This window comes from Astyanax mexicanus, chromosome 2 (assembly GCF_023375975.1).
Source record: "Astyanax mexicanus isolate ESR-SI-001 chromosome 2, AstMex3_surface, whole genome shotgun sequence".
NCBI lineage: Eukaryota > Metazoa > Chordata > Actinopteri > Characiformes > Acestrorhamphidae > Astyanax > Astyanax mexicanus.
In genome coordinates this window covers 8,254,378-8,281,560 of record NC_064409.1, presented here as the reverse complement: position 1 = coordinate 8,281,560, position 27,183 = coordinate 8,254,378, and the positions used below count along the sequence as shown (strand labels likewise).

The following is a 27,183-nucleotide window of genomic DNA, read 5'->3' as shown; positions in this document are numbered from 1 at the left end:
CAATAGGGTTTTAGTGGCATTAGCATAAATACACAAAGACATTATAGTATTAAGAGTATCCATAATCAATGGTTTAGTCTCAAAAATAAAAAAAATCAAGTTGTAAAGGGAGTCACAGGCCTGCAGAGTCCATTTGTGTGTGTGTCTGTGTCTGTGTGTGTGTGTGTGTGTGTTTTAAATTGGTAACTCAGTAGACATGCACAATAATCCTTTTATTAAATCAAGTTTAGATCACATATAAACCGTGATCTTAGGAGAGATCTTAAATCCATGGTTAACTGAGCTGCAGTTTGATCTTAGACCTTTGGATCTGATTTATTTTTTAAATCTGAGTTTAGACACATCTCCTGCACTTGCACATCTCACTGTCTAATTTTTCAAAAAAAAATTTAAAAGCTTCTCTTTGCCTAAATATCTCAATTTTGGACTTTCTGAGGAATGCAGCGTGTTTCTGTCCGTATTGGTGAGGAGCAGCTGATGGTGCTGATGGTGCCATGCCCTGACCGGTTTCAGACTCTGCGCTGGCTGGGTGTGGAGGCCCTGAGACGCTGCGCTGAGACTCGGCCTGGTGAGGGGTTGAGCAGTGAGGAAGAGTTTGTGATCAGAAGTCGTGCAGATGGAAGACTGTTAGATCTGGAGGAATCTATCAGCAGTGCACTGGATGACGGTGACTCCATTGAGCTGTGTAAGTGAAATATGATGGGAAATTTTATTTTGGATTTGGTTCTGAGATGCAGAGCTCCTAAACCTCAAATAATGCAAAGAAAACAAGTGCATATTCATAAAGTTTTAAGAGTTCAAAAATCAATATTTAAACACAGTTTTTATGCATCTTGACATGTTCTCCTCCACCAGTCTTACACACTGCTTTTGGACAACTATTTGGCACTACTGTTGCTGAAAAAAATCAAGCAGTTCAGTTTGCTTTGATGGCTTGTGATCATCCATCTTCCTCTTGATTATATTCCAGAGGTTTTCAATTTGATAAAATCAAAGAAACTCATCATTTTTAAATGCAAACAATGCCAAACTTTACAAAGTATAAAGGTCACCTAGCCATAGATAGGAGATAATAATACAGCGGAAAAACTGAATAAACAAGATATAAAACATTGTGATGCAGCATTTATATAATACCTGCAATTTTTTTGTGATTCATTATGCCCTGTCCACACATCTTCAGATATTCAGAAAATGTATCTTTCTCTTTATCTCTATAAGCACTTCCGAAAAAAAAAATTGTTGATCAACGTTAGAGATGTAAAAAAGACCCTGAAATGCTGTTATGTTGTGTGTAATCTGTGAATTCCAGCCCAGCAGAGAGTCAATTTTTTGTCAGATTCCTTAAAAAACAAGCATAATGGCCAAAATAGACCTAAATACAGTGCAAAGCTAAATCACATTTTCTAACTACAGCAAACAAATTCTCAAACCTGTTTTTCTCTGAACTACAACATCATGTCTGTTTGGATTTGTGCCCAAAATGTTTTGGAAAAGCCACATTATATGTACACTAAGCATGTATGTTGTATAGATGTTATATAGTAAAAATATACAGATAGGTGTGAATGATGTATTCTGCTGGATTCTTTAGATTATCGGGTACCTCGCACAACAGATGTAATAATTAAGTACTAATTAAGTAGAACTAATGTTGATTTATTTACCATTGGTTCTGAATTATTATTATTCTAAGCTTAGGCTACATCTACAATACTCTGCATAAATCTGTTTTTTATTTTCCCTCTACAGATATTCATGGAGACACTTGGAAACAATCGGATTCATTATCATTGTCTGGGTCTGCTAAAATGTATCCTTCATCTTGTTGCTTCATTTGATTTTTCGTGCAGTTTGTGTTGGATGCAAGCCGTGATTTTCAGTGCAGTGAATGCAGTGTAGAATTAACTCCTGCACAGTTAAAGTCAAGCTAAATTAACTCTGGAGATTAATCTAGCATGTTGTCACTGTCATATAAGATCTTCCTTTTTTGCTGGTTTTATTTTCTTACAACTTTTTTTCATTTACATAAATGTTTTTTCTCCTTTCTCTATCTCTGTAATTTTACCATCATATATACAAAGTTTATTAAGATATTAATAATATTTATTGGTTATTGTTTTGTTCTTAACCAAACTCAGAAGACAAAATCAGTCAAATCATCAAGAGGAGGTAGGAAATCATTCAGTACCTACATTATTTAATAAAAAAAAAAATGTATTAGTTAAAAACATTCTGTAGTACTGTTATGCTGTTTTTTCTCACAGTATATCTATTTGGATGGAAATAGCCTCACAACTGTTGATTTGTTCAGTTTGGGGAAAGGCCTCATTAAGATTAAGGTATGTGAGGTGATGAAAACTGTAGAACATAATAAACATAAAATTAAAACATATAAATAATCAATAATAATGTTGATATCTCAGTTGTACACTATTTTACAAATTCTGATTCAAGATTCCTAACACAATTTATTTATATTATACACTTATACACTATCATCAACATGTGTAATATGACCCAAATATAGGGGTGTGCACAAAAGTGTATCACAATAGTTTATTATATTGTAATGCACGGTTGTTATTGTAATACACTATATTTTTTCAGAGCCTATCTTAGCGCAAAACAAAGCTGAAAAAAGCTAATTTTATTACAAGCATAATATAAGTACTGTTTAATCAGTGCTGTGGTGCGGCAAATCTCAGATACACACACACAGATGCAAATAAAAAAAGACTTTATTATAAAAAAGGAGGATTACAAAGAGTAGTAAGGATATGCAGGATGTGCCATAGACTGTATATAGCTGGACAGAGCATCGTCTCTCAAAAGTGAAGCCACCACAGGTCGGGCGCCCCCTGCTGTTCGGCTGCAGAAAGCTGTGTAACCCCACCCATCCCCATAGGTTTCAATGGCAAAACAGACAACTTTCAATCACGTTTTTTTTTCTAATATACTGTAATTCTACCTCCATTATTTAAATGCAGCAGCTAGTATAACCTCTGCTTATATTGTCAAATTTTTATATTCTCACAGAATTCGTTTTTTAAAACGTTATTCAGCTCTATTCAAAAAAGGTGTGGTTATGGTAAAAGGGCTGGTTATGGGCGGGACCAATAACAGACCGTCAGCTCTGTGTGTGATGCATTCTGGGTAACGTAGAGTCTGGAGATCGCAGGAAGAGCTAAGTGCAGGGGAGACAGGTACGCTTTCAGTGTAAGCGTTACAATTATGTGAAGTGCAGCAAAGTACATGTTGAAAAGCATCTGCTTGTCAAAATATTGTATAATAAATATTGTATATCACAAAAATGTCTAAAAAGAGCTATTTTATATAAGTTTAAACAGTATGTTAACTGTATATTTGCATAAAATTGTAGAGTTTGAGTTGTTTGTGTTTCCTAGCTGAACTCTGAAGCAGAGAAACGTGTGAGCAGAGCCAGAGACGTCATTGAGAAGATCATATCTGATAACACAGGTGCAGCATTTACACACCAAGCCACACACTTGTGTTTCAAAAGTCTTTCAAAATGCAGACATTGAAATGTTCATTTAGTAAAAATGATTTAATTTAAAACAGTTAAATACTTTTAAGCAAAGCAAAACATTATTTAGATGTTTAGATGACCTAAAACAATAACATTTAATTCTGGAAAAATTAAACCATCTCTTATATTCCAGGTTTGTTTATTGTTTATTTTATTCTAGTTCAGGAATTCAGTACAGTATATAGTTAAAGGATGATCACATTCATGTTGCATTATGTAAAACTGCTTAATTCACATAGTGCTCAGGCTGCATGATATTGGGGGAAAAATGACATTGTGATATTTAGTTGTTCTGTGACATACTGTATATCATCGCTGACCAATGAAAAACAAGTTTCTCCATTTTTGTACATTTTTTAATTTACAACATATTTGAAAAGAAAAACTGTCCCTTACACTGTGACAAAATTTTTGGATGAACAAACCAATTGAAATGCTTAAAAATGACCTGAAATAAACTTACAATTACATTGACTTGCATTGAAAGTGTCAATTTTTTTTCTTTCTTTTGTAAAGTTGCTGTTTTAGAGATACTTGTTTTTCATTGGACAGCTATCATACTGTTATTAGAAAATACAGATATTTTCACAGAATGTTTTACTAGATGTCAGTAATCCAACATATAATCATGTTAGTAATACAATATGTGACATTGGCTAGATATAATCGCTAATCTGGTAGATTGTCATGCAAAATGATATATTGTGCAGCCCTACATAGTCTTACTGTATTTTTCACCTTTGTGGCATAGATGTGCTGACATGCTTAAACAGTTTTGCATTTTTTATTGTATATATAGAGTATTTAAATTGATATTTAATGTGTTTTCATGTTTCTGTTTTAGTTGTTTATGGTGTTAACACAGGCTTTGGGAAGTTTGCTGGGACTGTGGTGAGAAAAGATCAACTCAAGTAAGTTGAATATTAACTCTGTGTGATGTATCTGATCTGAATATGAACTTTTTTAGTGTGGTAACTTTGTGTGTGTGTGTGTGTGTGTGTGTGTGTGTGTGTGTGTATGTGTGTGTGTGTGTGTGTGTGTGTTCAGGGAGCTGCAGGAAAATCTGGTCCGCTCCCACAGTGCTGGCAAGTATGGCCTGTTTGATATAAAATGATTGACAGTGAGATCAATGTTTCACTTGCTCAGTAAGAGCTGTTATTTTTTTCACTCCAGCTTTAAAAAAGGTACATTTTACATTTTAATATATCTATTTTTTTGTGTGTGTGTGTTCAGGCGTTGGACCCCCCTTGAGCCCAGAGAGAACACGGATGCTGCTTGCTCTCAGGATTAACACACTAGCCAAAGGTCACAGTGGCGTTTCCCTGGAGACTCTACAGAAAATGGTGGCAGCCTTCAATGGTAGATTTGGCACAAGAGTGCCTTGTTTTTAATTATCTCACTTTATTATTCAGGCACGAGTACACTGTAAGCCTGGATAAGTTGAATTTAGTTTAATTATTTGAGGAAAACCTATTAGCTTAAGATTTTTTTATAGATCTTTTTATTGAAAAATCAGATATACAAACAGTACATTGTCAGTATGTTTACAAAAGATTTTTCGTTTTTTTTTTTTTTTTTTTTTTTTTTTTTTCCCCGCACTCAAAAAACCCCACCCCCCTCCCAGACTGGACCCAAAAATAATGATAATAATAACAATAAATTATCAGAAACCGTACCTTCAGTAGACCTTAGTTTTGTGTTTGGTAGACATAGGTAGATGACAAAATAAACAAATTAAAACAGCAAATAAATAGCTCAATCTGCCTTCAGAGGTCTTTGTGATCAACAAAGTGTGCCTTTTAGTGTTCTCAAATTGTAAGACGAAGTCCATCGAATCTTTTTAATTTATTGCGATGCCTGTGGGAGCTCTTGTGGGCCATTAAAGTATGATAGAAAGGGTTCCCAAACAGATTGGAATTTGTCTGAGCACCTTATAGCAAATTTGATCTTTTCCAAGTGCAGAGCTTAAGATTTTTAATTATCGATAATGTTTACTGACATTTACTTAGTTTCATTTATTAATTGTTTTTGTCATATCAATTACTTTGCATAATAATCCTACTTTAAATGTTATTGTGAGGTGAATAAAATAGATTTGTATTTAATCTTCCATTTGATTTAATTTAAGTAAAATACAATTTCCAAATACTTATAGAAAATTAGATGAATATATGAAATGTTATAGACGGAACAATATAGAGCATACAGCCAACACAGAGTTACTGCAGCTAAGAAAATTATGCTTGTTCTTATAGCCTACAACACAGAGACCAAGCTATGACCAAGTTATTCATAATATATGATCAACAAGTTTATCTAAGGTAGCCTGGGGGAATGACTACACACTGATGGTGAGTGTTAATCAGAAACTGTTGGATACACCCAGTATGCAAATCGATTCTGACAGAGGCCAATAGATAAGAAGCTGCATATGGCAACAGACTAAACTCACAGTCTTATCAAAACCTTTTAAATGTAATTACATACAGCTGTTTTTGGAAAATAATGGCTTATATAATTTGTATACAATATATGAACATTTCACAATGAATGAATCAATGGAAAAATTATTACAATTGCTGATTAATACAATTTATAGATGCTTAATATGCTCTTTCCCCAAAGGGAAAAAAATCAGGAATAAAAACACTATAAAAAATATTAAATAAAATGAATGTAACATTGAAATCTGCTCTATTTCGTCTCACAGTAAATTAATCTGGTTCTTCTTGGGGCATTGACATTATGGTGATATCTGTTAAATGTGTGATGTCTTGATATATCACTGTGTTTCTGTGTGTTCTGGAGAGTCCTGTCTGTCCTGGGTTCCTGAGAAGGGGACAGTGGGAGCGAGTGGAGACCTTTCCCCCCTGGCTCACCTCGCACTGGGGCTAATGGGAGAAGGCCGCATGTGGTCTCCACTCACTGGTTGGACTGAATCAAGCACTGTAAGACTCAGTTTCCCAAAATGCACCTTCTCATACATTTCTAACCCAAGTCAAAATTATACCACCAATTACCATCATTGTTCTTTTTGTTCTCTTGTGAAGGTGCTGGAGGCTCATGGCCTGACCCCCATCTCACTGAAACCCAAAGAGGTACTCAAACCACTCACTCAAACTGCTGGGAAATTTTTGGTAGTTTTACCATTTATATATTTTCTATAATTAGTCAGTTTAATGATGTTAGTGATGGTGTGAAACTACATTTCAGGGCATTGCTCTGATTAACGGGACTCAGATGATGTCAGCACTGGGTGCTGAGGCAGTAGAGAGAGCGGAGGCTGTTGCCCGACAGGCTGATGTTATTGCTGCACTTACACTCGAAGTTCTGAGGGGAACCAATAAAGCCTTTGACAAAGGTAAAGACAAATATAGGTTGTGTTAATTTGTGCATGCTCATATTTCGGCTCGGAGACATTTTTTTTTATTTTTCATAATTTTAGTTCAAATTTTTCCCATTTTCTCCCCAATTTACATGGCCAATTACCCAATCCACTCATTAGGACTCCCCCTATCACTAGTAATGCCCCAACATACCAGGAGGGCGAACACTAACACATGCTTCCTCCGATACATGTGAAACCAGCCACCGCTTCTTTTCGAGCTGCTGCTGATGGAGGAAAGTGCAACGGCTCGGTTCTGATACATCAGCTGCGGACATCACCCTAGGAGTAATGTGGGGAGAGAGCGCCATCTACCCACCCGGAGGGAGCAGGGCCAAATGTGCTCCCTCTGAGCGCCGGCAGCTTGATGGCAAAGCTGCATGAGCGGGGGTTCGAACCTGCGCTGTAGACAGCTGGACCACTTGGCACCGCGGAGACATTTTTTGAAGTTCATTACAAAAAGAAAAGTTATTACATACAGCTCTGGAAATAAAAGAGACCACTTAAAAATGATGGGTTTCTTTGATTTTACCAAATTAAAAACCTCTGGAATATAATCAAGAGGAAGATGGATGATCACAAACCATCAAACCAAACTGAACTGCTTGAATTTTTGCACCAGAAGTGCAGGCATAATGTTACCCAAAAGCAGTGTGTAAGACTGGTGGAGGAGAACATGATGCCAAGATGCATGAAAACTGTAATTAAAACCCAGGGTTATTCTACCAAATATTGATTTCTAAACTCTTAAAACTTATGAATACTTATGAATATGAACTTGTTTTCTTTGCATTATGTGAGGTCTGAAACTCTAAAACAGACATCTGTGAAGCCATGGAAGAATACTTACTCTTTCCACAATGGAAAAGGCCCCTGTCGTGCATGTGCATGCGTGTGTGTCTGTTCATGAACCATAATACTTTGGAATTCTTTTCAGCAGTAGCATATTTCCTGTTCTGTTTCAGATGTTCATGCAGTGAGGCCTCACCCTGGGCAGACTGTGGTAGCCCAGCACTTCCGTTCCCTTCTCCACTCTGACATCTTCCCATCCGAAATCGCAGGTAGGACCCCTGAGATGGAGGCTTGGTCTGTTGCTGTGAGTAGAGCACACATTAAACAGCGTAATATAGTGCTTTTTCATTGCCAGGTCTGTTTTCCTGCATTAGGTAGTGCAGAAAAAGCTATTGATAAGTTGATATAATGTGGAAATAATTAACTAAGAATTTTAGTAAACTTAATATTGTACAGATAAATCATTAATATTTATATTAATATTAATACATTATTAAAGAGCCACTAAACCCTAAACCATATATTTTTTCATTAATAGCTGAAATAGTGCTTTTATTATGGTAATTTCTGCCTCTGCAGCACCCTCACAGAGTTAATTGTGCTATAGGCGTGAATGATGAGTCCGTGTACTTTAGTACGCAGACACATCACAATATGGAGATCAGTCAATCAATAATATCAATAATACCGCCACCCTGCTGATGTCCAACAATCTGTGTCTCATCAGAGGCACACTGCTGCTGCTACAGCTCAGCCAATCAGCTCTCCCTCCTGCCCCACCCCTAAACCCATACATCATCCAGTGCTCCTTTGAAACTACTCCTCCCATTATTTTTTAACCTTTTTTAAATTTGAGCTGAGAGTGTAATCAGCAAAGATCAGGGGGTTTATTGGCCCTTTAAGATTTTCTGGTAACCCATAGCTTTCATTACAGCTTATGCAATTAATTACAGCAAGTACCAACTGGTTAATATTTCCTAGATAAATAATTTCCTAGATAACTACATAACTGCTTTAATATCTTCTAAAGTACCCATTAAAAGCATATTTCAATTAAATGGTAATCTAGATAAATGCATGTCACTACTATTTTTAAACGTGTGATTACGCAAAGCATTTTATTTTGTGTATATTGTGTTCCTAATCAAAATATTGTTCTTATGTTCCTTTAGAAGATAAACCATATGATCGTGTTCAGGATGCTTATACACTTCGATGCTGCCCTCAGGTACACAAATGTTAATATACCACTTTCACCAAGACTAATGCTTTTATGTGACACTTCTGTATGTGAACATAGCAAAATAGTAGCTAAAATGATTTTATATTCTGCATTAATGGCCAAAAAACGATTTTACTTTCATGGAAAGAGCCACGGCCACCTGCTTTAACTGTATGGAAAACTATATAATAGAAAAATGTTTTATTTTTTAAAGTGTCATTCTTTTAACCCACAATCTAAATTATATTATAAAATGTGGAACAAGGTAGTCGAATATTTAAATATATGATTGACACATAGCTCTACAACATTTCTTATACTTTTGTATTGATTGTTTTATTTCTTTATTATACAGACTCTTTTTAATAATTATAATTATAATAACTTATGTGCTCATTCACGTTGGTGTGCTAGCAACAAATATATATATATTTTTTTGCTAATTTCCTGTACATTGCAATTAATTTAACACCAACAAAACCTTAAATAACAAAAAAAGAATTATCTGCAGTTTCTACCATCTTTTACATAGGTGCACGGAGTGGCCGTGGACACCATTGCTTTTGTGAAGAAAATCCTCAACACTGAGCTGAACAGCGGAACAGATAATCCAGTATCCTCCTCCAGTTGCTCTTCATGCATGACATTATGACATAGCTAAATATATATCTACACAATCTGTGATTTAATCAGTTTATATTATTTTAGAGTTTTACATTGAATAAAATGAATCCAGACATGTTTATCCTGACAGTACATTCTGTATATATCTCCTGTAATCAGATAAATCTCTTCATCTCTGTGTTATCAGTTGGTATTTGCTGAGCGAGGAGTCACTCTTTCGGGAGGAAACTTTCATGGAGAATATCCTGCCAAGGTACGAGTTAGTTAGCATTAAAAACTCTTCCACATTTGATTGATGCCCTGGACGCAGTTTGAGCTTGGTACTGGGCTGCACTCTAAAAAAAAAAGATTCTTAAGTGTTGGCTTGTTGGCTTGATACCGTTCTATATTTAAACAAGTATCTGCATTTTTGTTGATTTTTAGTTTACGACATAATTTGAACACAGAAACTGTTCCTTACACTGTGCCAAACTTTCTTAATGAACGGATCAATAGAAATACTTCAAAATTACCTGAAGTAAACTAGTTTTACATTGACTTCCATTAAAAGTTTAGAAGGTTTTTTCTCTCTCCTGTAAAGAGATCTTTTTTGGAGATACTGAACTTGTTTTTCATAGGACAGTGACAATTTAATATTTAAATACATTATTTAAATGGTTATTTGGGAATTCACAAGTGGGTATAACTCCAGATCCCCCTTTTTGACTTCTTTATTTATAAGTCGAATGGGATTTTTAGTGCTTTTCCACCTACAATCGAAAGTCAATAGCTTTATAAAGAACTGATTATATCTAAAGAGGCTCCTAAAAAATAAGAAACGCAGTGTAAATTGTGTTTTGCCACATGATGTGCTTCTCATAACAGTAAGGGCCTTATAATACACCCTGCACAAGCTGTGTCACAATGCTCATTGCTATCTTACACCACGTCAACAGTCTATTTTTTACACTTTGCTCCTGCATCGTTAAAATAGTGTGAGAGTTGTATAAATATATCTACACTGATGGCCGTGGTCTGAAAGTGAGGTTAATGAGTGTTCAGGTAAATTTCTGCCATGTTGTTATTTTTGTGGTGGAAAACACAGGTGCTCCACTGACTGAAATGAACCTAGACAACAGACAACAGTGAAGAATGGTTTATTTCACGTTACGCCCAAAACACACCCATGATTAATTAAGAGAATTAGTTAATTCCTTTTGCGCATTTTGAGCTGTGGAAGGTATATTGTTTGCACCATCACGATACCAAACACACAGGACATGCCCCTTAAATCAGCTGCATGATCCACTTAGAAATTCTTAAGTTTAGACTAGTTAAAATGTAATTCAGTATAAAATTTTATGTCAAAATCCCCACTAACAACAAGTGCTCCTCCTTCTCCCCACAGGCTCTGGATTTCCTGTCTATTGGAGTGCATGAGCTAGCGAGCATTAGCGAGCGGCGTATTGAGCGGCTGTGTAATCCCTCACTCAGTGAACTTCCTGCCTTTCTGGTGAAAGATGGTGGCCTCAACTCAGGCTTTATGGTGGCCCACTGTACTGCAGCTGCCCTGGGTGATAAAACACATCCTTTCAGAACAGCACTGCACACATTTAGCTATTTTCACAACATTGATGATCACTGTGATGACCACTAATGTCACTATTTATAACTGTCTAAAAAATTACCGTAAAAATTACCGTTTTTATTATTACTCTGTCCCTTTGGGTCCTATACTACAGATACTCATTGATATCTTACACTCCGCCTACAGTCTATTTTTCACGTGCCTGCATTGTTTAAATAGCAACAGTGATTGTGTCAATGTATGTGTTGGTCTGGGAGTCAGGTGTGTTCAGGTAAATTTCTGGCATATTGCTATCTTGGCAACGGTAACCACAGGCTCACCACTGACTGATTACAACAGTCAACCATCAGGCGTTCATTGCTATCTTAGCAACGCAGACACACTGTAAACTCCCACTGATTACACACACACACACATCAACCTTTTATGGCTCATGTACCTTCACAACATTCTGATAGCAAAGACACACTGACATGCCCTAATTGAGGCTGCACAGACAGTGCACGGTTGACTACTCACCTATAGATCGCTAAAACAGAAATATGTTTAAAAGCATAATTTAAAGCCTGTTTTGACTACTTTCTTTTCATTTACTCAGGGAACCCCAGTTCCTTTGCCATATTTGGTTATTATTAGTTAATTAAGTAATTTAGAAGGGGTTACAGTGGTGGTAAGATGGGCCAGTCACCTTTGATACCTCTGAAAGAACACAGAACAAAAGATAAATGTAAATTCTTTCTCTTCACCCTGCTGTAGTGTCTGAGAATAAGGCGCTGTGCCACCCGGCCTCTGTGGACTCCATATCCACCAGTGCTGCCTCGGAGGACCACGTGTCTATGGGTGGCTGGGCAGCCAGGAAAGCCCTGAGAGTGGTTGAGCATGTGGAGCAAGGTACACTACGAGTAGAGACTGCTAAATCAGTAGTATTAGTACTACTTTTAGTCATTTTTTAATTTAGCATTTACTTAACTTTCACACATTTTGCACACAGTCCTTGCCATAGAGTTGCTAGCAGCCTGCCAAGCCCTGGAGTTCCACCGGCCCTTGAGGACCACAGCACCGCTGGAGAAAGTCTATGAGCTGCTGCGCTCTGTTGTCAGGTGAGCAACAGTGAGTAATAATAGTGAGTCAAAATGTGATTAGGAAAAAAACTCTTTTTCGACTTAAAATGTACATTTTAAGAGTTTTAAAATGGGTTAAAAATATGGGCAGTGAAAATATTTATTAAATCTGTTCACACAACCCACTAAACAAAGACTTGTTGAAACAATATCTTTGCTAGGTCATTTTTGCATGTCCAATTTTGGTCTGCTGAAAGTGAAGACTGTTGTCTTTTTTCCGACGTCTTCCACATGTGCAGTATTGACATCCCCCAGACCTCCGGATAAGGGCTAATTCTAGTCCAAAGGGGTCGATTTATACTTGTTTTTAGACTCTTTTAGACTCGTCTAGATTTTAGATTTTAATAATTTTTATAAGCCGCCTACTTTTTAGCAGGGAAAAAGTACTGAAAAATTGTAATTAAGTAAAAGTACCTTTACATTGCTAAAATTCTGATCAAGTAAAAGTAAAAGTACCCACCTAAAAATCTAAAAATGTACTTTGAACAAATGTTACATAGTTACTTTTAATTATTTGATGTAAAAAAGTACAACAAATCATAAATTAAATGTTTTTAATGAACTATTATTCCACATAATAATTTGGAGCTTTCAGGCAGTATTTGTTCAGACCACCCCATAAAACATTTTCAAGAACAAGTGGTATAGGTTTCTATGATCCATTTTTTTTTTGTTATGGTCATATAGGTGACTATAAACTGTATTTTAATAGATTTACAGTTCATTATTAACTTTTCATTGCTATTCTTTAACTGCTATTTACATGTTTTGTAATATTCAAGCAGATTGTTTAATGTTTCCAATAAAAACTTAGGAACTATCATTAAAAACATGAAATCATACAAAAAAAACTGTTGGTCCGTGCATGCTGTCAGGTCTTTTGTCTGTCTGCTTCTCATGTCTGTGTTATTCTCAGGTCTGTGTTTCATTCCCAGTGTTTTTCCACTCACCTGTGTTCATTTGTAGCTCCGCCCCTTCGTCCCAGGTGTTTCCTGTTTCCTGTGTGTGTGCACCTCTATTTAAGGTCCGTGTTCCATTTCCCCGGTGTCGATCCTTGTACGTTTATTGTCTGTCAGTGCTCCATGTTTTCCCCAGTTTCCTCAGTCCTGTTTTCAGTAAATCCATGTGTATTTTGTATTTGTTTTCGTTAATAAATCCCTTTTTGTTTGCATTTGCGTCCGCCTCCGCGTCCTCCCTGCACCCGCACCTGACACATGCGCAGTGCTGTAAAGAAGCCCATATCAATGGGTAGCATAACTCGACAGAACACGGATTCCCTAGATTACAGTTGATTCACACAGCATCTCTCCCGCTAACCATAATAAATACTGCTGGGAAAAGTTCAGCTGCGCTACCATGAAGAACAAAAATTTACTCAGTAATTGGGAGTTTTCCAATGTATTAAAGTAAATGTGTCAAAATGTACTTGAGTAAAAGTAAAATTACCTATTTTAAAAACTACTTTAAAAATGACAAATTACTCATAAAATCTACTCAATTACCGTAATGTGAGTAAATGTAATTCATTAATTTCCACCTCTGCTTTTTAGGCAATGACAGTAGAAAAGTGTGGACAGTACAGGGTCTCTTAAAAATTGAGGCCACCACAGGTGTAGTGCCTTTTTATTACAAGCATGGTTGTTTTTTTTAAAGCATTGTTTAAATACAAGACATTTTCTCTCACACATCATAGACAGCAGCTCTTTCACTGACTCAAAGGGAGTATATTGTTGAGAATTTTGCAGTAGTATTAAAATTGGTTTAATTAGAATTCTTCTCTTAATCCTGATTTAATCCTGGAAACACCATTGTAAAGTGATGCTGCATCATCCACTGTCTTCGTATATGGTTTATTTGATGTCCGGTGAGGTCAGTAACCCTCTTAAGTCGATGATGTCATTGTTTCTTTTCGGTATGTGATGTCACCAAGACCCCAAATGAACTGAGCTGTATTTCCTGTTAGGCCATGGGACAAAGACCGTGTCATGAGCTCTGATATCGAAGCAGCTCACAAGCTCCTCCTAGAGGAAAAGGTGAGTATTACTTTTACTGAGTGATTATTGCCTGATCAATGTTAACAATATTATTAAACATGTAAATATAATATACAGCTCTGGAGACAATTAAGAGACCACTTCCGTTTCTGAATCAGTTTCTCTGATTTTGATGTATAGGTATATGTTTGAGTAAAATGAACATTGTTGTTTTATTCTATAAACTACAGACAATGTTTCTTCCAAATTCAAAATAAAAATATTGTCATTTAGAGCATTTATTGCTAAAAATGAGAAATGGCTAAAATAACATGCAAAGAAAAGAAGTTCATATTCATAATGTTTTAAGAGTTCAGAAATCAATATTTGGTGGAATAACCCTGGTTTTTAATCACAGTTTTCATGCATCTTGCCATGTTCTCCTGCACCAGTCTTACACACTGCTCTTGGATAACTTGATGCCTTTACTCCTGGTGCAAAAATTCAAGCAGTTCAGTTTGGTTTAATGGCTTGTGATCATCCATCTTCCTCTTGATTATATTCCAGAGGTTTTCAATTTGGTAAAATCAAAGAAACTCATAATTTTTAAGTGGTCTCTCATTTTTTTCCAAGAGCTGTAGTTTATTATAGTATAGAAGTGTGTTGACAGTGTTGGTGTTTGTAGGTGTGGGAGGCAGTATGGTCGTACATAAAGAAGTACAAGAAGAGTCACCATGAACATCTGTCTTCAGCTGTCTGAAAAGCCCCTTCACCTCACCTCAGCTCAATTCCATCTAACACGACATTAGATTAAAGCAGGTTATTATTGGAAGCAGCTCATTGTGTATTTAAGAACTCTAACTTTAAGATTTTAATTGTTAACAGAAGACTATGTTAGAAGCAAAATAATTAAAGTAAAATGGAATCAAAAATTATACAAGCTTCATTGTGTTATCTTTCATAGTTTCTAGGTCAGTATGAAAAAACTGTATAACATTAATACTTAATTGTAAGCTGTGACAGTAAACCTAATGCCCAGAATTACCAGAAGTAGGGCTAAAATTTTGTAATCAACTAAATTTTTTTACTCATATAAAAGTGTAAATGTGCTTGTTTTAAAACTACTTAATGTATAACCTCTTGAGACCCAGCGTCTAAATTAAAGGTTGCCCCTTTAGCTTCATATGGAGACACCGCCTGTACTATCTAGTGGTCACATGACAACATTATAGTGTTAAGTTAAGTGATTGAAAACAAGATGGCGGAAATCCCAGTCAAAGGTTTCTACAGCCAGTCCAGACAGAAACTCAAGGGACAGGTAAAATGATCTCATAGAATTTTATATTTGAAACTATGTTTTTTACTTTCTGTACAAAGCTAAAATTTAGTTTTTTGACTAATTGAGTCCGGCTGATCCCAAATGACAGGGGTGTATTATTATTATTATTATTATTATTATTATTATTATTATTATTATTATTATTACTATTATTATTTTATTTTATTTATTTTTTATTTTTGCAAAAATGCTTTCCTTTAAGACAAAGTTACACCAAAAAAGACACCAAGCTAAAGTCCGGGTCTCAGGAGGATAAAAGTAACAGTAATGTAAGGGGGAAAATGGCATTATAAACAAAAGCTTCTCCTTCTCCAAAAAACACATTGTATATGTGTATATATACACCTTTCCACATCCAATCACAATCAGATTTAATCTATCTGGATGGAGAGATTTATCTGGATAGGGGGTTTTATTAAATGATGAGAAGCCAGAATAAAAAAAGGACTGAAATAAATAGACATAAGGAGGCAATTTCAATTATTATATAAAATAATTACAAAAGTATTACTCCAGTAAAGTATAGATTACCAACATTTCTACTTAATTACTTGACACCTCTGATAATCAACCTTCATAATTTGTGAATCACAGATGTTAATTCCTTTTATTTCTGTCTTTATTTGGTCCAAAGAAAAAAAACATTAAAATCACATTATACCAAAAGAAATTAAGAACAAAAAAAACAAAAAAAACAAAAAGTAACCATCCACCAGAACACACACACATACAGTTCTGTGCACATTGCTAGAAAAGCACTGCCCAGCGTGCTGGATCATCATCATCCTCCAGTTCATTTCAGTTCGGCTTCTCTTGCTGTGGAACTCTTTACACTGCTGCCCTGCTGTGGTCGTCCAAAGAACTGCAGCAGCCTTATCCTTCCTTCTTCCATCGATCTGCAGGAGATCAGATCTCTTCAACTGTCCTGGAGAAGATCATAGGATCCACTGGCAACCACCTGATGCTTATCATCATCCTTCTGTAAAACAGGACAGACAGTGTTAGCAGTGGTTATCAAATTGAATATATAATATATAGATAAATTATAATATAGTAAATATATTTTTAACCAACTACACTGAAAAAATGTATAAGTACAATTTTCGCAAAGGTTTCGCAACTGCACTTGCTTTCTGCACTTGCTTTTTTAAATAGAAAATTACATTTCAGATAAATGTAAGTAACTTTAACTCGATTTTAAGACTAAAATGTTACATAGAGTAAATAAGTGAACTGAACTTCAGTCAATCCTTTCTTTTATTAAACTTTACTTAATTTATTTTTGCTGAATCAACCCTTTCTTTTAGTAAACTTTACTTAATTTCTGCATATAATATTACTTAGTTACAATTACTTAATTTATACATTGTACAATTTATACATTATACATTGTGATAGGTTGTGATCAATATTAACAATATTATTAAAAATGTATATATATAATATACACCTCTGGAAAAATTAAGAGACCACTTCAGTTTCTGAATTAGTTTCTCTGATTTTGCTATTTATAGGTTTATGTTTGAGTAAAATGAACATTATTGTTTTATTCTATAAACTATAGACAACATTTCTCCCAAATTCCGAATACAAATATTGTCATTTAGAGCATTTATTTGCAGAAAATAAGAAATGGCTGAAGTAACATGCAAAGAAAACAAGTTCATATTCATAAAGTTTTAAGAGTTCAGAAATCAATATTTGGAGGAATAACCCTGGTTTTAATCACAGTTTTCATGCATCTTGGCATCCTGTCCTCCTCCACTAGTCTTACACACTGCTTTTGGATACCGTTGTGCATCTTTGTTCATCTAAGTGAAAAAGGGTGTCACCATGTTTCCCTTCTAATTCAGCAGGTCTCCCCACTAGGGGCGCTTATCTTCACAAAACTGTTTTTCTTAAAAAAAATCCCTTTTCTTTCAAAGTGCTTCCATTTATTCACATTAAGCTTAGAATATCAGTATTTTATCCAAGGCACAGCATTAGCCAGCCGTGGTTAGCGCTAGTAAATATCAGCAGACAGTGCTAGACTGTGGAACCCACAGAGTGTTATGGCAACCCAGGGCACTATCAGTACACAGTAAACATGTAAACTACACTCCAATATACTCACTTCTGAATGGCAAAAGAGCTAGCGCTGTGGTTAGTGGCTAATGCTAATGCTAAAGTGGCTGCACTCAGCCTTAGTGCTGAAGAAACTTCACTAAAACTCCTGTATAAGGCTGTACTTCAGCACAGTGGCTTGATTGCTCCTTAATACCTGACTGGTAGAATTCATACATTGCTGCACTGTCGATTTTGGAGAAAATTAAAGGATTGTAAGCACGCCATATAGTCTGAAATATACAATAAGTTTGTGCAATGCTGTATTTTACTCACATTTTCCACAGGGGGTTCTGGGGCAGTGGGGGCAGGGCTGGACTCATACATGGGGTTGCACATATACGGAGTGGAGTCGGACGGGCTGGTGTCCTCTCTCTCATCCTCCTGAAACAAATTTATACTGAACAGATCAATATGGATATCAAACTCAGTGTTCTCAACAGCTTTTCCCTCAAAATATGCACTTTAAGCAGTTTGGAAATGCCACTTTCAGTGTATATTTAGAGATGAGCAACTGCCCTTCAAGAGTTTTCAATAATTTAATTGAAAACAATTAAACCACCATATGTCTCCACCCACATTCAAAATGTCATTTTTTTTTTATAAGTTTTGTCTGTTCTGTCATAAATATTTACATCGGCTTAGCGTTTAATGCTTTTAATAAAAAAGAAAAATACTTCTTTAATTGAATTTGTACTAAACTAAAAAACAAAAGTATTATATATGGAGTGTTTTTGTATATATTTATTAATGATTTATATTCTTCTTATTAATAAATGATCATACAATAATACTTATTTCATTTATATTACATTAAAATGTTATGTTGCATCATATTTATTTATCAGAAAAAATAATCTATATCATATGTTAATATTTATTTCCAGAAATATAATACAGTATACTTATAAGATTACTTACATCAATAACAAAATAAAATTTAAATGACAAAAATACAAAAAAATTACAAATTACAAAAATACATTTTCTGCATAGGGTAATATTATAATATTATTTAGAAAACAAACAACAAAAAAAGAGTTTGACCAGAATATTTAGATTCTGTAAATTAGCACCTCTTGTTTATGAATGGCTTTCAGTTAACAGCTGTGCTGAACTTGTTAAGAGTTAATAAATTTAATTACTTGTTATGACGTTATGATGAAACTGGCTCTCATCAGGAGAGGCACTCCAGGAAAGGAAGAGCAAGAGTATGCTTGAGTATTTTGGTTTGTTTCACACTTTTAAGTTACTACATGATTCCTTATGTGTTACTTCATAGTCTGGACGACTTCAGTATTCATTTACAAAGTAGAAATAAAAATAAAAAAATTAATAATTATACATAAGATACATATATACATCTAAATTGTAAAAAAGCCACAACAAAACTTCCTTACCTTAAAGTAGTGAAACTGGAATGGTTTGGATTGTTGGTTGTAGAAATGGTAGGCCACAAATATAGCACCAATTATAAGAACTATTAGCAGCAGAACACCGACTCCCATCCCTGCTTTATGGGACTGTGGCAGTGATGGAGGAGGAGGAGGCGGAGCTTTCAAAGGCCCTTGCAGCACATGAATGATTCCATTGGATGCCAAGACGTCTGGTTCAATGACATACCGATCGTTGATGTATCCAGAGGAAGACTAAAAAAAGGCAGAAGCTTAATTTAAGTTCTGTTCCAATCTAAATTATATCATATTATATTAAATGTTTAAGTTTGAAAACTGTTTGTCACAGAGTGAAATCATTGCAGCGTGCTTGTAGCTTAATTATCACTCTATCGATCAGTTTAAATATACAAACTACAGAGTGATAATTACCACCTGATTCATATGTTACCTGTGATTGAGGGTTCTTGAGGCTGGGAACCCCTTTCACATTCAGTGTGTGGCCCAGACGTGTTCGAACGTGGGTCACGTTAATGAGCGCCTGCAGTATTAAAGCCCTCCCGTCCAGCAGGTGGTGCTCTAAATCTCTGTAGGACAGCGTCTGTTTAGTGGTAAGAGAGAAAGCATGTTAAAAGTTTAGTTATGTTTATTGCATATCATTAAAACCATGGCTATTTGTGTTGTACAGAGAGATGCTAAGTACCTCATTGTCATACAGGCCGTTGTTATCAGGGACAAACAGCGTGGATTGGACAGTGATGTTGCTGAGACGCTTTACAAACTCCTGTCCTGCTGTTGAAGCTTTGGAGTAGTTCAGAATTTGCTAAAAAAAAAAAAAAAAAGATACAGACGATATGATGAACTGAATAATAAACATTTAGGTCCCTATCTTACACCATATGCGAGACGTGTCACAATGCTCATTGCTAGCTTATATCCTGCCAACAGTATGTTTTCAAAAGTTGGTATTTTGGAGTAGAGTTTAGGTTCTCTGCCTGAGCCCTGAGCAAAATTTCCCACCACTTTATTAAAAAGTAAATGGTCTGTCTGTTTTTTATTGCTAATTTTATTTTATATAACGCTATGATGGGGGGAGTCCAGACAGTGGTCCAGCAGACTAAGGCACTGCCACTATAATTGGGAGATTGCTGGTTCGAATCCCGTTCATGCAGCTAGAATGTTATAATCACACAGCTCTAGGGCGATCACATGAGCTCCTCCACTTGTTCATGTTACGCACTTGAATTGCAGCGTTGTGTGTAGCTGTTCTTAATAAATATATATATATTAAAAAATAAGTCTATGCTTCTTCAGTGTTGCAATGTTCATCAATTAACACAATTGATCTAAGCTCTATTTTGGAGATGTGAGGATTAAATAGGATGGTGGTGATACACAGTCTTTGTTTCATATTCACTGCTGATCTTCTCTTGTAGAGAGTTTAGAGAGAAAAAAAGATTGAAATTCTGTTATACTTACAGATAAAAAGTTGGAAAAGTTGGGCTTGGTGGAAAGAACCTGCAGGAGGTTTCCAGTGCAGGAGTATCCATCACCAATGTAGCCAACCTTACACTCGCACTTCACATCTGAAACACACACATCGGCAAATGGCAACTGATTATCTTGGGACATATTTAAAAGCCAGGTAAAGGACTCATGACATGATATGATAAGTGAGATCAAAGGGCCCGCTAATTAGCACTGAGAAGTCAGAATACTACACTGCCTGGCCAAAAAAAAGTCTCCACCTGGATTTAAGTAAGTAAATGATGTGGGGTTGGTTGATGCAGCAGTTGGTCTGCAGGTTTAGGTTCAGCAACAGTATGTGCTGAAAGAATGAGGTCAGCTGACTACCTGAATATACTGAATATAGACCAGGTTATTCCATCAATTATTTTTTTTCTTCTCTGATGGCACGAGCATATTCCAAGATGACAATGCCAGGATTCATGGGGCTGGAATTGTGAAAGAGTTCAGGGTTCAGGGAGCATGAGGTCATCATTTTCACACATGGATTGAGAGAGTTCACCACAGAGTCCAGATCTTAACCTCATTGAGAATCTTTGGGATGTGCTGGATGGAGAAGAGCTGCTTTGTGCAGTGGTCAGACTCTACCATCATCAATGCTGCTGCAAGATCTTGGTGAAAAATTCATGAATTAATGCAACACTAGATTGAAATTAATCTTGTGACATTGCAGAAGCTTATTCAAATAATGCCACAGTGAATGCGTCCAACGAAATATTAAAGTATGTGACCTTTTTTTTTCTTTTTTTGGCCAGACAGTGTGGATGAAGGGGTAAAAAAGGGTGCTCATGCTTAAGCTTTTATATTATTTTTTGAAAAAATGGGATTTATTACAAGAGTGTGCAAACTACTCAGTGGTGAGCTTTATTTGTTAGCTATGCTAATCATGCAGCTGATTCACTCCAGACTGCCCTGCAATTCTACATAATGTACAGTATGGAGAGCTTCTTTTATAACCATCAAATCTTACCCTTTATCCGGTAGCAGAATGTGTCCCAATTCTTGCTTAAATCTGTTTGAGTGCCATAGTCCACGATGCCCACGTGACCAAAACCACAGGTAGGGCGGGAGTAGCTCATTGGATAACCCACACGCTTTTCTGCGAGCCATCCTGCAGAACACATGCTGTATCCTGCCTGCAGAACATATAAACAAGATATAACCTCAACACTTCAATACCACACCTTGATTTTCAGGCAGTGACTCTCTGTGTTCATGTCTACCTGCTGAGCGTAGGAGAGCTGTACGTATGTAGCGATGGTTCCTCCCTCTTGCTGGCAGCTCTCCTGGGCCTGTGTGTAGTTGAGTTTGTATACACCCAGTGGAGAACGATAATGGAAGACGCCAACCGTTTTATCTGCCCGAAAACAAGCCAGTAATGCATGTTATTATGATACTGACATTATTTAGATCAGGGCAAACAATAAGTTAACCTATTGAGACCTTGTGTCTTTACATGGGGACATTATATTTCTGCACTAGATTTGGTCGTCTGCTTCTCCGCACCTTGATACTTATTTTTTTTTAATGTTGACCCATTACATAAAAAAAATCTATTTATAGGTCAAATTAATTTATAGAGCAAAATAAACATATTTGTTTTATTCTATAAACTACAGACAACATTTATCCCAAATTCCAAGATAAAATATTGTAATTTAAAGCATTTATTTGCAGATATGTGAAATGGCTGACATAACTAAAAAGATGTAGAGCTTTTGGATAACTTTATGCCACTCTTGGTGCAACAATTTAAGCAGTTCAGTTTGGTTTGATGGCTTGTGATCCAAATCCATCTTCCTCTTGATTATATTCCAGAGGTTTTCAATTTGGTAAAAATCAAAGAAACTCTTTTAAGTGGTCTCTTATTTCTTTCCAGAGCTGTATGTGCAACTTTTTCATGATCAGTGTGGTAAATTACGCAAAATACACAGTAACATTTTGGTACCACTTTAAAATGAGACTACCTTTATAAAGGGTTTATAAATGGTTTACAATTAGTTCATTGACTAATTAGGTTGTAAATGCCATTAATAATCAGTTATAACACATACGTAGAAAGGGCAACAATGACCTGTTGTTTGCCAAATAGTAAACCCACAGCCATCTATATTGTTGCCCTTTCTACGTATGTGTTATAACTGATTATGAATGATTTTAAGGCATTTATTACATTAATTGTTAACCACTTATAAAGGTAGTCTTATTTTCAAGTGGTACCAATATTTTAAACTTAAATAACACCAACAAAAACATATAATTTGAGATATTTGCTGTAGAGAAAGACTGAAGCCTGACTGACCCTGGTAGTGCAGGTCGGTGCACTGGGCGTCTGAATGGCACTGGCCGTTATCCTGCATACAGCGGTTCACTGGTAGCTCCTTCAGTTCACACTGCAGCCCGTCCCCGATGTAGTCAGGCTTACATTCACACTTCCTCTTCCCCTTGGGAATTTAAATACATAAACATACAAACACACAAAGTATTATTGAAACTGCACAGCAATATATATATATATATATATATATATATATTTGCATATCAGTATGTATTTTTTTTTTTACAGAACAGCGAAAACTTCTCTCAGCCTCTAGTAACCAACCAACTGTAACAAACCAATGAAGCATTTAACCCTTGTGTGGTGTTCGGGTCTGTGGGACCCGTTTACATTTTTCATCAAATGATACAAAAAAAAAAAAACAAATTGGCATTGGCTCATTTTTGTGAAAAACATATATCAAAACACATTTTCGATAAACACACACTGTACACCCCCCCCTACACATTAATATTACATACAGTATGTTTGGCCAAGAGCTAATAAACATTGCTTCATTTGTAAATTTGAAACTAAACAAATTTTCTACTCATATCTTGAGTTTAATTCATTTTCTTTTACATTTTATTAAAAAACGAATAAAAAAAAGAGTAGCACTTTTTGAAAGAAATGTAACATAAGAAAGGTAAAGGGCAAATATTAACCATGTAAGCTGTTTATATTGCTTGCAATTTAGGTGAAGCAAGCATGTGTAAAGCATTTTAATGTACAATTGCTTAATTTTGCTGAATTAAATACAAGTAACAAAGTAAACGAGTAACAAAAATATGAACACCACACAAAGGTTAACACAAACTTTTCAAAATCAATTTAAAAGAATTATCCTAAGAATCACAATCGGTGTGTACACAGTATGTACTGTATTCTTACAGGTCCAGTTACGGTGCAGATGGCATGCTCGTGACAGCCTCCATTATCCTCTGTAACACAGAGATCCTGCAGTGAGCAGACATAGCCGTCTCCAGTGTAGCCTTTTGGACAGGTGCAGGTCACCTTCTCCCCGGTCTGAGAGCACTTAGCGTTCTTCGAGCAGCCTCCGTTCCAGAACTGGCACAGGTCTGCCACTGGAGGTGAGAGAGGACAGTGGTTTATCTTCATATTCAATCATATTCTGATGATACTACTGTGTTTAATCCCTCAGCTCCAGTATGACAAAGAAAACACAGCAGGGCTTTATCTGATGAATCTGGAGAGTGCTTACCTGTGCAGGTGATCCCATCTCCCACGTAGAAAGGCCTACACACACAGGTGCTGTTCTCCGTACACACTGCTTTTTCATGGCAGGAGGGAATGCACAGAGGACCAGAACCTACAGCACCAGAAAGAATACCATTCAAATCTTTGCTGTGCAATACCACGTTAATATTGATTATCAACATATAAATTATTTAAAATCCTGATTGGTTTTGTATGTATTTTATGCTGCTTTTTGAGAGGAGAAAATCTTGCATTTGGCTTCTTAACCCTTTCTAATAATTGGATTCAATTATAAATGTAGGTCAAGTGTCAATGAGCTTAACAAACACATTTTGTGTTCCAATAATTAGTGCTAAATATATTCAAATTAATAAAATGACAAGGGTGCCCAAATTTATGCACCTGCCTAATTTAGTTTAAAGAATTATTGCACACTTTCTGTAAATACTATAAACTTTATTTCACTTCTTATATATCACTATGTTCATCTGCTATATGATATATTTAACCTACATTTCTGATCATGAGAAATATCAGGGGAGCCCATTCAGTGCTTTAAAAACAAATAAAAGCACTTTAAGAAGTGTTATGTATTACCATTTGGACTGGTGTAATATATAAGTCTGCTATTAAATGTATTTATTGCACCATAAAACATGATTTACATCTTTACATTTACATCACATCTTCAAACTTTTCTACTCCAATTAAATGATCATTTCATTAAATATATTTTTATAAAGTTGAGGTCTCTTAAATAAGGGTCACTAGGCCTTATTCAACAAGCCTTATTCAAGAAATATCTCCTTAAAACACACTTATACAGTTACCATGACAATTTTGGAATTAATCAAAATACAATGGGATCCATCCTTATAATAGCCGAGCTACGAATTCTGTGGTTTAAGTCTAATGTAGACTTTGCTTAAGAGCAAATTTAACAACATTTTAAGAAGATTACACACATTGTGTAGATAAATAACTGGTTTGGGTAAGAACGTCATACCCAATTTATGATCACATCTTGGACCAGTCCATCCCTCGTCACAAAAACAGGAGCCTGTGCCTTCTATACCTTCATCACATGACCCATGTTCAGAGCAGTTACAGGCTGTGGAGGGAAGGGAGGGAATATGTAATACAGTAATTTATATACAAATGCAAAATGCAAACCTCTCCAGAGGAACTATGTTTTATATGTTGGTAAACTTTCAGTAGAGAAAATTGCATAAAATCCTTATACTGCACCTTTACAGTCCGGCCCAAACCGGCCCTCGGTGCACAGTTCACATGCCACACCCTGAAAGCCTGCATTACATGTACAGGTGCCATTACCAAGACGGTCCTCATCGCACTGTCCATGATTACTGCAGGGGGATCCGGACCCTCCGGGACAAGCTGAAGAACAGGTTTTATGCATTAGGAGCTCAATCAGACACAGAATTTAAAGGTACTGATCTAAGATCACCTCTCATCAGCTGTCTAACAGAATTCAGTAAACGTTAACTAATCCTGGATCAGCATTTTTACTCTGAGAAGTTAAAAAATATGGCTACTGTCAGTAGAGCATCGTTAGTCAGTAGAGATGAAATCATCGTTTTTTTTATACGGATGGTTCGGAAATTTTACATTCCCAGCACTTTGCAAAGTCCAAAGATGCAACATAAATAGCAGTATATGACCACTGACGTACACAGAAGAAGTAAAATAAAGAGTAAGTGTCCAAGTTCACATTATTTTATATTATTAAAAAAAACCCTCCAAAAACAGGCCTAAATATATCTACTGAGTTAAAATTCTGTAGTTGAAGAAAATACCTTCTGTTTATTATCATTTGGAGTATCCAGAGTTATACTGCACATATATATTGACTATATATTGCATATATATTGCATAACACATGCAATAACATATAATTAAAGGCAATAAACACAACATAACACATAAGAGTAATTTTTAGGTTAATATATCATTTTCGGTTAACTTCCATTAGGTTCAGTCGTTATACAGTGTAAACTGATTGTATGGCAATGTACATACACCATATTTATATGACTACTAAATGTTGAATAGGTGAAAATAATTATTACCGCAAGACATCATTACCAACACATAACTGTGCATGATGGCAATGATGATAAAAACAAGTTGCTTTGTATCACTAGTTATATATTTTTAACATTGCATAGACAATAGTATATAACAATAACAAGTCATGGAACAAATAGTCATTTTAAGGTTAATAAAGTCTATAAAAAAGTCAACTATCAATAGGTTCAGTCTAGCAACACAGTGTGAATTGATTATTTAGTAATGTGCAACTTACCAAGACAGTCTCTGCCATAGTAACCTGAGCAACACTTCGGCTTCCAGATCACCATAGAGCATACGGACTGGCAGCCAGCGTTCACCGCCAAGAGACGCTTAGGCAAGTCACACTTCTGTATAGTCTGTATTGAAGATTCAAATATTTCAAAATAATATGCTTACCCAAGGTTAAGATATGCAAAACAATAGAAAAAGAGAAATATACACAATACACAATGATATAATGTTTTTTAGATGGTCCAATAATATCCCCATTACACTTGCATCCTAGTGGACATGAAAAAATGTCTAAATACTACATGTGAACTACATCCCTAGTTCACATGTATTTTTAACTTAAGCCTTACCTGTTTTTTGCTAGTAGCAGGACAATCAGGGGGATATGGTAAATTACTGCAACGTCTGCAGGGCATCTGTCACAGCAGAAGAAAGCATTAAACCAACTTCGTTCACACATATATATACTCATGCCAAATATAAGTTAGGATTTAAGAATGCAACATAATTAACCACCAACCATATTTTGAAATGTGTAATGAAGAGGTTTCATGTTATACACTGATTAGTAATCAGTAAAGCAGTAGAAGCAATTTAAACTGCCTGGCCAAAAAAAAAGCTTCTGCAGTGTCACAAGATTTATTTCAATCCAGTGTTGCTGGATTAATTTTTCACCAAGATCCTGCAGCAGCATTGATGATGGTAGAGTCTGACCACTGCACAAAG

The 27,183-nt window shown here is 35.7% G+C and overlaps 2 protein-coding genes across 7 annotated transcripts in view; one reads left to right on the top strand and one right to left on the bottom strand.

Moving 5' to 3' along the window:
• The first annotated feature begins 264 nt into the window (after positions 1 to 264).
• LOC103047391 (histidine ammonia-lyase) lies at positions 265 to 15,319 on the top strand. 6 transcript variants are annotated; one of them, XM_049473299.1, is made up of 21 exons: positions 265 to 685; positions 1,753 to 1,813; positions 2,142 to 2,172; positions 2,268 to 2,342; positions 3,408 to 3,480; positions 4,395 to 4,461; positions 4,598 to 4,635; positions 4,784 to 4,909; positions 6,359 to 6,498; positions 6,601 to 6,648; positions 6,764 to 6,911; positions 7,901 to 7,996; positions 8,900 to 8,955; positions 9,482 to 9,562; positions 9,761 to 9,826; positions 10,961 to 11,126; positions 11,897 to 12,031; positions 12,132 to 12,240; positions 13,228 to 13,285; positions 14,225 to 14,294; positions 14,920 to 15,319. In XM_049473299.1, exons 1-20 carry the CDS (start codon positions 439 to 441, stop codon positions 14,255 to 14,257), a joined length of 1,854 nt encoding a protein of 617 aa, XP_049329256.1. In that variant the 5' UTR covers positions 265 to 438; the 3' UTR covers positions 14,258 to 14,294; positions 14,920 to 15,319. The 6 variants fall into 6 exon arrangements, with proteins under 6 accessions (XP_049329256.1, XP_022527599.2, XP_022527597.2 ...); XM_022671878.2 differs by lacking the exon at positions 13,228 to 13,285 and having other exon boundaries at positions 8,903 to 8,955; positions 14,920 to 15,316; XM_022671876.2 differs by lacking the exon at positions 13,228 to 13,285 and having other exon boundaries at positions 2,145 to 2,172; positions 14,920 to 15,315.
• Positions 15,320 to 15,719: 400 nt separating this feature from the next.
• stab2 (stabilin 2) overlaps positions 15,720 to 27,183 on the bottom strand; it is a 61,763-nt gene continuing 50,299 nt past the window's right edge. The window contains exons 54-68 of the mRNA XM_022671873.2: positions 26,808 to 26,873; positions 26,459 to 26,582; positions 25,381 to 25,530; positions 25,139 to 25,243; positions 24,137 to 24,244; positions 23,806 to 23,999; positions 22,900 to 23,041; positions 21,821 to 21,954; positions 21,568 to 21,733; positions 20,550 to 20,656; positions 19,774 to 19,893; positions 19,522 to 19,671; positions 19,077 to 19,325; positions 17,953 to 18,060; positions 15,720 to 16,552 (exon numbers count right to left, since the gene is read on the bottom strand). Of these exons, the coding sequence (XP_022527594.2) occupies positions 16,490 to 16,552; positions 17,953 to 18,060; positions 19,077 to 19,325; positions 19,522 to 19,671; positions 19,774 to 19,893; positions 20,550 to 20,656; positions 21,568 to 21,733; positions 21,821 to 21,954; positions 22,900 to 23,041; positions 23,806 to 23,999; positions 24,137 to 24,244; positions 25,139 to 25,243; positions 25,381 to 25,530; positions 26,459 to 26,582; positions 26,808 to 26,873 (1,986 nt within the window). The 3' untranslated portion in view covers positions 15,720 to 16,489. The remainder of the gene's footprint in view (positions 16,553 to 17,952; positions 18,061 to 19,076; positions 19,326 to 19,521; positions 19,672 to 19,773; positions 19,894 to 20,549; positions 20,657 to 21,567; positions 21,734 to 21,820; positions 21,955 to 22,899; positions 23,042 to 23,805; positions 24,000 to 24,136; positions 24,245 to 25,138; positions 25,244 to 25,380; positions 25,531 to 26,458; positions 26,583 to 26,807; positions 26,874 to 27,183) is intronic.